The 10935-nt window shown below is 49.8% G+C and overlaps 1 protein-coding gene across 1 annotated transcript; it reads right to left on the reverse strand.

Annotated features, from left to right (window-relative positions):
* Window positions 1-871: 871 nt before the first annotated feature.
* Window positions 872-10662, reverse strand: ALOX15B (arachidonate 15-lipoxygenase type B). Its single transcript, XM_081271984.1, has 14 exons — window positions 10480-10662; window positions 10166-10391; window positions 9882-9963; window positions 7167-7289; window positions 6782-6885; window positions 5441-5613; window positions 5077-5223; window positions 4782-4985; window positions 3726-3812; window positions 3416-3585; window positions 3133-3254; window positions 2935-3035; window positions 2686-2856; window positions 872-2292 (listed from the first exon to the last, which is right to left on the reverse strand). The coding sequence occupies exons 1-14, from the start codon at window positions 10645-10647 to the stop codon at window positions 2113-2115; spliced, it is 2058 nt and encodes a 685-aa protein (XP_081128110.1). The 5' UTR covers window positions 10648-10662; the 3' UTR covers window positions 872-2112.
* Between the last annotated feature and the right edge of the window lie 273 nt (window positions 10663-10935).

Genomic DNA, 10935 nt, shown 5'->3' on the forward strand with positions numbered 1-10935 from the left:
GTTATACACAATGATTTGTTTACATGCACACAATATATTGATATAATCTGTAGTACAACTGTAGTAATAGGTCTTTAATTCTTCAGGATAAAGTGTATTTAGATTTTAAAAAGCTTTTCCCCCTCATCTTATAAATAATACTGCATAGAACATCACTGTAAGCATTTCTTTGTGCAAATATGGGAGTATTCGGTAGGATATCTTCAAACTGCTTTTGCTGGATTCTTTTTTTTTTTTTTTTTTTTTTCATTACTAAGGGATTGAACCCTGTCCTCCTGAGCTTCTAGTCCAGTGACGGGGCTAAGGATGGGGCTCATGTCATCTGAAACATGTCTGCAAGGTGGCCTCAGCAGAGCAGTCAAAGGCTAAAGAAGGCACACCAGCTCATAACTGCAACTCAAAAGCGACAGATATCACTTCCTCTCACGGTCCATTGGCCAGAATTAATCACATGGCCCCAACCTAAGGAAAAGGTTGGCTGGGAAGTTGGTTGGGGAGTATATGATATACTTGGTGAACAGAACCTCTCTGTGACTCCAGGAGTTCCTAACATTTCAAGCAGAACCTTCCTCAAGGAGTTTGAATCCTGAGGCAAACGAGTCAAGGACAAAAAAAATGGTTATTCATTATTTCCACTGCATTGCCTGGGAAAGTGTCCATTGGTTTTTGTGGTCCAGTTGCCCAGAGCTTCCTGAACTTCTGGTCTTTTCTGAGACAGTAAGGTTTAATTCCTCAAAACACAACATGAACTCCTTTATTGACTTAAGTGAGCAGGAATTATTTATTGATCGAAACCAAAGAAGTTTAATAAATGCATAGCTCTTTTGGTACACTGGGTCTGAATGGGGAAGAATAATTCACATTACCTGCCAGCCCACACTGTTCTTTCTGAAGCATTTGCCCATTGAGTTCCATGGTTAAATTTATGCAGATATAGTATATGTTTTGTATTTTGTTCGTTATTTTGTAAAAATTAGTAAAATTATGGTGCATAAAAATTAGTAAAACTAGTATTTTTGCTTACAAAGATAACTCCTGTAATTCCAGTGACTTGGGAGGTTAAGGCAGGAGGATCACAAAGTTCAAGGCCAGCCTCAGACAATTAGAGACAAAAATCTCACAATGAAAAATAAGAAGGACTGGGGGTGTAGCTCAGTGGTAAAGCACCCATGGGTTTAATCCCCAGTACAAAAGAAAAAAAAAGAAGATTAAAAAATATTAGTGAAGCTCAAAATCTAAAGCACTGATACCTATAATATTAGTCAGAGATGAAAATCATCAGGTGAATTCAAAAGAACTCATTTGTTTTAATGAACGTTCACTAAATCTGGGCCACAAAATAAATAAATAAAATTGAAGAATTTGGAATTCCATCATTGAAGATGGAATCAGGAAGGCAAAGTATGATTAGTGATACATTAGTAGTTTCTAATTCCCTGGAAATAGAAGCTGCTTTAAAATACACTTCGGGGCAAGTTCTGAGAAACAGAGGAGGGCACTGCCTGCAATTGGCCTTTGGGCCATGTGTCCTTTTCCTTCTATCTTCTAATGATCCTTTCTCAAACATTCATTCATTTTTAAACTGGGACAGTAGGTCATGATCAACCTGTTGGGCAGTCTTCAGGCTGAGCCACTTCTTGTGTGGTCCAGCAGCCTACATGATGGCTGCCCTTGAGTCAGGTGACCATGATGCCTGATTGGCTGTGGTCAGTAGGCCAGGATCATTTCCTGGTTACAGTCCAAGGTAATGGAAGGCAGAACAAAACTAGTAAAACCCTCAAGGGAGTTGTGCAGGCACTTTAAGGCTTAGAGTCTCCAAAGGTTTGTCATCTTGTGCCACAGGATTCTGTTCTCTGTGGGTGTTTTCTCTGTCTTTTGGGGGTCTGGGGATTGAAACCAGGGCCTCACACAAGCTAGGCTAGCACTCTACCACTGGGCCACACCCCAGCCCTTTGTTTCTCTGTTTTGAGGAGGGGGAGGGTGAGTTACATGGTTGTCTCAAGAGAGGCACTCTGGGGCCTGTTTCTCTTGGGGATCCTTTTCTGTGGGTCTCAGCCTAGAGTGATGTGGTCAGAAGGACATATGTCACATGGGACTATGTTCTCCAGGTATTTAGATGGAGACGCTGTTCTCAATGAGGGAAGGGTCAAGGTAGGGGTAAGGCAATGCTAACTTCTGGTTCCTCTCCTTAATGTCCCTTGAGATCTGGGTTAGGTGGTTCTGGAAGGCGGCAATACTCCTCTGTGGGGCCTCTTCTATGAAGTGTTCATCTGGATAGGTGCCCAGGGGCCTCTGGAGACCAACCACAAGATTGGGTGAGGAAGCTGCCAAGATCCCCATCTCCTGAGAACCTGTGGACCCACCTTAGCTTGTTCTGACCCCAGTCCCCACTGAATCTCATCCACACCCCTCCCCTTAATCCTTCTTCTTAAGTGATGATATCTATAGGAAGCTCTTGGGAATTTTTAAAGTTTTAAAGGAACATCACTTCATATTACCTTTGAAGCTAAGGGTGACTCTATACATCATCTCATTTGGCCACTTATCCTACATTGTGAGGTGCTCAAAGCTTGTGTGTCCCACTGGGGGAGGTTCTGTGGGGTGAAGGGACTCAGCACTTGATGGCACAATTGGGTCTGTGCCAGGGAAGATAAACACAACACCGTCCTCTATGCCCATACTCACTTGGTCTCCAGGCTCCCGACTCAGCAACCAGAGGGCAATGATGATATCACATGTGGCATTGACTGGTGGAAGGGTGGCTATGAAACCCTCAGGCTGTGCCTGGCCTTTGGAAGTGGGTGGTGGCAGCTGCATAGTGGGCGGCAGGTTGGGCATCCAAACACTGGAGTCAAACTGAAGAGGGAGAGGGAGAATAAGGTGGAGGAGCCCCCATCCTCCATCCTGTCACCCCTTGTACTGATCTTCCCTTACCTGGCCTGCACTGATGGCTGAGTGCTGGGCTGAACAAGTGAATATCACCATGGTGACATATCGCACCAGAGCTTCCTGGGTGTCCAGTGAGGAGGGCACACCTGTGGGGACAGCTGAGCTGGAGCTGGGGCTGCTAGAGTCCTGAGGACCTCCCTGCAGAGGCCAGAGGGTAGGGCCTAGGGGTTGGGGGCCCCATACCTGAGCTCTCTCGATCTAGGAAGCCCCTGGAGAAGATCTCCCTCACCCAGGCCTGGAGTTCTTGGTCATCTCGGACAGATGCATCATTTGGGTAGTAAATGCCCACAATTTCAGAGACGAAGCTGCAAGAGGCACCAGGTTCAGTCCCTCTCTGAGAAGTTCCTCTTACCCTAAGAAGCATCCTGCCCAGTGTCATTCATGACTTGGCTTCTCTGGACCCTCCCTCTCTTTTCTAGTCTTCCTGTTTTTCCTGTCCCCTGGTTCCCTGGGAATAGCCCCTCACCGCTCCATTGCCCCCCAGATCTGCATCCCATCATCCCGGTAGTAGTAGTTTGGGATGTCTTCAACTCCTCGGGCCCGGATATCTTCCGGCAGACACAGCACAGAGTAGCTCAGCTGCTCCATATTCCTTTGGATCAGCTCAGAGAAGCCTCCAATGCCAAGGCCTGTGGACTGAGAGACAGGGCTCCTGAGCACTAGAACTTTTTGGCTCCAGAAGCAGGAGGCAGCCCTGATACTGGAAAATCAGGGCCATTCCCACCTCAGAACCCTTGATTCTTCCAATTGAAGAAACGTCCGAAGGCAGTTCTTACCCTGTCTACCACCTGGCCAGGGGCGATGAGCAGCTCACGGGCAAGCGTGTTGATACACAAGGTATACCGTGTGTGTGGAATCAGCAACTGGTAAGGGGAAGGAGAGGGCAGAGCTGCAGATGGTCCCAGATCTTCCCCACAGAGGTACCTACTAAATAAGTCACTGAGAAAGAGACTACAGGGACCAGAGGGGGCAGCTTGGGACAGGGATCAGTGCTCCAGACCCAGACACCAAAGCAGAATTCCCTTAGCATCTTTTTCTAGGCCTCCAAGCAGCATCCTTCCTCTCTCTGAGCACCAGATCATTTTATCAAATGAGCATTCTGATTTGGACGAGCCCCGTGAGCTTCCAGTTCTGACAGCCTGTGGTTTCCAATGTCTGGGGCAGGAGAAGCACCATAGGCCTGACAATATAGAACTGTCCCCCAGAGCCTATTTCTGAGTGCCAGTGCTAGAAAATTGCATATAGTCAGAAAAAAAAAAAAACACCAAGCAGCCTGGATTGAATAGAACAGAGCAGGGTCTGCATCTGGGGCCCAGAATATCATCTCAGTGGGAATAGAGTCTGTGCCGCTTTGGGAGGAGGAAATCTCAGAGGAGATGCTTCAGGTCCATGGAGGAAACAGATTTATGTCATCTGAAGGCTCAGCAAGGCTCAGGGGACCTACACAACAACCTGAGAGAGTCCCTAGCCTTGGAACAACCTGCAGAAAACCTGCTGGTCCCTCAAAGCAATGTTCTCACTTTGGCTTCTGCCAGCCCCTTTCCTGGGTCTGGGGCTTCTCTGATGATCTCATCTGATCTGCTTTGAGAGGAGAGCCTCTCTGAGGCATGCCATCCACTTTGCCCTGGCTCAGGGTTTTCCTAGAAGGAAGTTCCCAGAAGGGCTATGCAGGGAGACACTGCTAAAGTGGGATGGGACCTCTGCATCCCAGCCTGGGAAGATAGGAATGCTTGAGCAAAGGCCACTCAGAAGAAGCACTGCAAGGGGCAGGACAAGGTGCAGGGACCGATAGGCTTGGAACACAGTCTGGGCCACCCTGATGAGTTACTAACCTTGAAGAGAGGGTGGCAGGAGGGCAGTTGGCGCAGTGTGGCCAGGGTGAAGACCTCAGGCAGTAGGTGCGCATGCAGTAGATGTGTGAGGGCCTCATGGACAGAGAACTCAGCATTGCGCACCCAGGTCTTGGCCAGCAGCCAGTCCCACTTGTCATCAGTAGGTAAGAAGATGGGATTGTTGGGACCCGGGGTCTGGCTGAGCTGGGGGTGGGAAAAGCAGCGAGGAAAGAGGCAGCAATGAGTGTCTGTCTGTGATGGTGGGACCTGCCCATCTCTATCCCCAGGTACAGACCTGGATGGCAAGGGGCAGCAGAGGCCCATTCCCTGGGCTCTGGTATAGCAGGGTCATTGGGGCTGCAGAGAACTGAGGCTTTCCATTGATGACATTGGTACGGATGCCTGAGAGGATGCCGTGATCTACCAAGAACAGGGAGCCCTTCTGTGGAGAGAGAAGGGGAGCTGGGGCTAACACTTGGTTTTCTAAAAATGAGGGGTAGGAAGCAGGGAGAAGATTTAGGGCTAGGAGAGGAGTGTGTTTTGGGAGAGGATGTTCTAGGCATGCAAGAACAAATGTGAGTGTACCCCTCCCTCTCCAGCAGGGGACAGGCCTGAAGGCACTGAGATGGGGCTGGCAGAGCTTAGGCTCTGGGCCCCACCTCCAGCTCAGCCTGCAGACTGGTCCCAGGGCCCAGTATTGGGGCCACCATGTCATCGGTGACTGGGAAGTTCTTTGGGAGGCTGCGACAGCGTTGGATCAGGACAGGGTTGAGGCCATTCAGGAACTGGGAGGCGAAGAAGGTGTCATCCTGCCAGTGCTCAAACACATATTCTGCATGGGGATGGGGGACACAGAGACCAGTCACCCCAGTGCCAAGAGGTTTCCTCCTGACCTTACCTTTGTAATTCATCATGAGCAACCTAAAGTTTTCTCAGGGTGACCTCTCCTGGCCCCTTGGCACCAGTTCCTGCCCATTCACCAAACAGAAAATCTTAGTGCCCATCCCACTGTTCCCCATCTGCCTGACATTCTCTGGGATGACTTGCCAGCTTCAATTACAAGAACACAAGTTCCTCTCCAACTCTGGACTCTCCCAAGGCCTAGCATCCTGGGGAATGGCAACTCCATCTACCTGGTTGTCTGCAGCAGAGTCCAGGATCTCTCTTGGCAGTCCCCTCCGCTTCCTCCCATCAAGTCCCTTTGATTTTTCCATCCTCAGGGCCTTTTGACCCACCTGTCCACTCAGTTCTTACTGCCACTGCCTTGCTGAGGCCATTATCCTCTGCTGACCTTAGCCAGAGACTCGGCTGATCCTCCTGCTTCCACTCTGACCCCCAACCACCCCCACATAGCACATCTGGCCATATTAGTCCCTACCTGGCCACAACTCGATAGTCTCGCACTGAACTGTGGAAAGGCACAAGTCCTGTCATGGCCCACACAGTCCTGCACCATCTGGGCCCTGGCTGCCTCTCCAGCCTCCTCTCTGACCTTCCTTCCCTCATTCAATCTGCTTGGGCCACAGCAGTGATTTTGTTCCCTCCGATCCTTCCATCTTCAAGGCCTTCCCTTGGCCGTAGAGAGCTCTCCGCTCCACACCCCATCCTTGGCACTGTGAATGCCTACTCAAACCTCTTGAGAGAGCAAAGCCCCCCTCTAAGCCAGGGTGGGTCCCCCTTTTACATACTCCTGGAGATAAGGGTCATGTCTCACAAATGACCCTAATGATTTACTTTTGAGTCTAATTAATATCCACCAGTTCTATGTCCACAGCCCCATGCCAGTGTCTGATGGGTAGTAGCTCTAGAAATGCCTGTTGTATTAGCACATCAGGGATCCCCCGAAGTCCACATTCTCTTTTTGTCTCTATGGGGAAACATAAGGTCTAGGAAGGGACAGAGTCCCACAGAGAACTGGCATTTGGTTTTCTCAGATTCCTAACAGCCTTGGGAGCTGATGTCCTGGGAAGAGGTCAGGAGCCCTGTGCCAAGTTCCTCACCAGCCGCTGGACTCTTCCGGAAGTTGAACATCCTTCTCATCTCCCTCAGACTCCTCCAGAGCCCTGTGCGGTCCAGAAGTCCCTTGATTTTTAGCTCTGCAAAACTACCAGGGGATGCGAGGGATGGGAGGGAGCAAGAGACCCTGGAAGACCCTCCCCAGTCACCTGGCCTTATCCTTTCTAGAATCCTAAACCAGCTTTCAGGTTTAGGATGAGACTCAGAGGTGATCAATGCCCCTAAGGTAGTCACTGCCTATGGGAAGTGGTAGTGGGCAGGAAGCTGTGTGACCCATATCACCAATGGCAGGGGAGCTGAGTAGGGGAGGGTAGAAGGCAGGGATGGTAGGGCATCTAAGCCAATGTAGGAAAGGGTGGGCATCCTCACGCAGAGCTGCCTTTCATGTAGAATTTGGTGTTCTTGACTACAGAGTACTTGACGTTGAGGTCCAGGTCTTTCGCAGTCGCCTGGTCAAGGCAGTGAGGCCAACCTGGGCTGTAAGTCTTCCAGCTAGAGGGTGGAATAGGCAGGTGATCATTAGGAGACCTCAGGAAGCCCCTGGACTAGGGCAGAGGAAGTCCCCTTGTGGGTCCTGGTCAAGCCAGCCACCTTTTGCAAGCAAGGACCTTCCTGAGATCTGCCCTTCTCCTTGGGCCACAAGGCTCAAGGGAGCTGCATATTCCCAGTGAGATTTCTCCCTGCTCACAGTTGAATGGTCTAGAGTTGAGCATCTGAGCAGAGCTAGGCCAATCAGAGTCCTTCCTAGGGAATTTGAGATTGGGGCAGAGCCAGAAAGGCCATCTAGATTACATTACGGCGTGTATATAGGGATTGTCAGCTATGGTCATATCCCACTGTGTGGACAGGGAAACAGAGAAAGCTGAAAGAGAGATGAGAAAGAGAGGAGAGAGAGTGGGGGGTGAGGCAGAGAGAGGGAGGGAGTGAGGGAGGGGAGCATCTAGGAGGGAGTTGCCTTGATTTTTGGTCCAAGATCTGGCAACCATCTTGCCCTTACTTCTGAAACCACCCCTGTGTCCTGTTGACAAATTCTCTCTTTATCCGACTGCTAGTTGGAGTCGGTTTCTCTTCATGCAAGCACACAACTCTTGACTAACACAGATGCATTTGCCGAAGGAAGGTAGTCATGAAGCTGGGGCTTGTTCCTAGGGTTTCAATTACCCTTGGCAGGCATCCCATAGAGAAGCACTTCAGCCTTCAAAGCTGGTGGGAGTTGCAGTAACTTACTCTGCCTTGGTCTGAGGCGTCTCTAAAGCTCATTATCAAGCAAATCACACAGCCAAAAACCTTTGAGTGATCTGGTAAAATCATGTTCCAGAAAACTGAGGACCGCTCCAGCCAGTCCTGTCACTCATTCATTCTTTGGTTTATTCAAAAACCGAGCTTTCAACTTCAAAGAACAATTGCAATTAAAGCACACTACCACCAGGTGGTGGCCAAACCCTACTTCTCAGATTTTAAAGTGAGTGTGATTCACCCCAGCATATTGGTAAATTGCAGGTACTAAGTTAGTAGGTCTGAGCTAAGCTTAAGAGCCTGCATTAAAAAAAAAAATATTTTGGGGCTGGGGATGTGGCTCAAGCGGTAGTGCGCTCGCCTGGCATGCGTGCGGCCCGGGTTCGATCCTCAGCACCACATACCAACAAAGATGTTGTGTCCGCCAAGAACTAAAAAATAAATATTAAAAAAAATAGCATAAAATTAAAAAAAATATTTTATTAGTTGTTGGTGAATCTTTATTTATTTATATGTGATGCTGAGAATTGAGTCCAGTGCCTCACACATGCTAGGCAGGCTTCTACCACTGAGCCACAATCCCAGCCAAGACCCTGTAAGCTCATGGATAGCATGGATCTGAGGTATCACTTTTAAGTATTAAAGGCCTGGACAGTGAGGGTAGTGTAAACTAGAAACATGAACACTAGTAATAGTGTAGGGCTTGGCAGTTGATTAGCTGTATTCGTAACCATTTTCTCATTTGTTCTACTTAATGACTCTCAGGAGACTGGTATTCTTGGTCCCTTTTGCATAAAAAAAAAGATCAAAGAGATTTGACTTGACTAAAATCTCATAGCTCCTTTTGGAAGGGTCTAGATTGGCTCTGGGTCTCTATGAGTCAACAGACTTCAATATCTGCTCCCTGGGCTGGGGTTGAGGCTCAGTGGCAGACCACTTGCCTAAGATGTGGGAGGTACTGGGTTCAATCCTCAGCACCACATAAAAATAAACAAATAAAATAAAGGCATGCTGTTCACCTACAATTTAAAAAATTTTAAATATATACATATATATTTATTTATTTTAAAAATCTGCTCCCTTTCCCAGGGCTGTCGCTGTAAGATTTAGGGCAATGATTTTTCTTGGGGATGTAATTCATGACACATGTAGAATCACCAGAAACCAAATAAGCTTGTGGCTGCCTTGTCCCCAGAGATCTTGGGCAAAAGCATTCTGTCCAGACTTTGGACAGCAAAGACCAAGATCAAAATCTTTTAAAAATCTGCACCTCAGTGTGGTTCCTGACTTTCTGCTTCAGGAATCCTTAACAGCAGCCCTGGCTTCTTTACAATTTTCACCATACGCCCACTGAGCACTTTCCCAGGCCAGACTCTCCTCTTGGTCCTTAATGCTGAGCCCAAAGCAAAAAGTCCCATCTCACTCTTTGCCTGCCCTGGAGCCAGAGTCTCCTGGGGCTTGTGTGGTGTGTTTCTGCTTCTACCTACATTTCTGGAGGGATACAAGCTGATGTGTAAAAGCCCCAGGGTAAGGGACAAGCATACAAGGGTATGGCTTTTATAGGAGTGATTTTCAAACTTCAGTGGGCACCAGTCATCTGAAAGACTTGTGAGACAAAAATTGTTGCCCACCCCCCCACCCCATGAAAAAGTCCAAGTTAGGGGTAGGAGATGCCTGAGAATTTGCTTTTCTAACAGGTGCCTGGGTGATACAGATGCTGCTGGTTCCAGAAGCAGCTTTCATAGGAGAGGACAAGACAGGGGCATTAGTCTGTGTCATCAACAGCGATTCCAGGCTGTCTCTCATCCCTTAAGTGTCCCCTCCCTGCAACAGTAGCTCTCTCCTCACCAGTACATCCGCTGCCTGGACTGGAGCTCCTCCAGGCGTTGTCGCTGGAGGACAGGATGGTGGTCCGCCCAGGAGACCTTGGCTGTAGAAGACGGGAAGGAGAAACTCTCCTATCTTTGATCTCAGCCACCCTCTCCTCCACTGTTGCCACCCTCCAGTAGGTCCTGCCACTTCCCCTTGCCCACCGTCCCTTGCCCACCGTCCCCACCACGTTCTGCTGCAACGATCCCCTTGCCCTTCCCCCAACACCAGCCCCCCCCGCCCCCCCCACCCCGTCTCTTCACCTGCCCCTTCTCGTAGCAACAGGTCCCCTGCTCCCTCCAGCCACTGATAGCAGGGGAAACGGAGTGGGACGCCTCCTGGTGGCTCCAGCTGGAACCAGCGGCAGAACCAGGCGTCGTTGGGGGCCAAGGGTCCAAGTGGGCGAGGCAGCGCAAGGGGTGCCTTGTGCACCCGCAGCAGCAGCACTGGGCCCACGTCGTGGGGGAGCGTCACCTCGAAGTCCTCCTCCTGGTTTAGTAGGTTTAGTATGAGGAAGGGTAGTGCCTCCTGCTCTCCCCGCTCCATCTCCACTTCTGCCCACCCACCACGCACTCACAGCGCCCGCAGTGAACTCCTTGCCTAGGTGGTCCAGGGGCAGCAGGGGGCTCTCTCCCCGCATCCCCACGATGCTGACAGATACTTTATCCCACGTGCCAGCCCCGCAGGCTTTCCCAGTGGATACTCTTATCCTAAACTTGGCCATGGTGCCAGCCCGAGCCTGCATCTCTACTGCGCACAACTGCAGAGCTGGATGGCTCACAGTGGAAGCAATGCTCTGCCTCTATCTGGCTGGGCCCTATTTAGGCAAATCTGGTTGTTGCCAAGTCTCCAATGGCCCATGGGGCCACTTCTCCGCCCTAAAGAGCATGACTGGATTAGGCGGGGAGGGGCGGGGTTGATGCTGGAACCTGACCCAGAGGGAAATGGGTTGAGCAGGGGAATCCACAGAGCTGGGACAGGGAGGGACTGGGCATCCTGAGATTTTGGGAACAGGATCTTTCGGTGATGGCAC

The sequence above is a fragment of the Spermophilus citellus genome (assembly GCF_964194105.1).
Source record: "Spermophilus citellus genome assembly, chromosome: 17".
Classification (NCBI taxonomy): domain Eukaryota; kingdom Metazoa; phylum Chordata; class Mammalia; order Rodentia; family Sciuridae; genus Spermophilus; species Spermophilus citellus.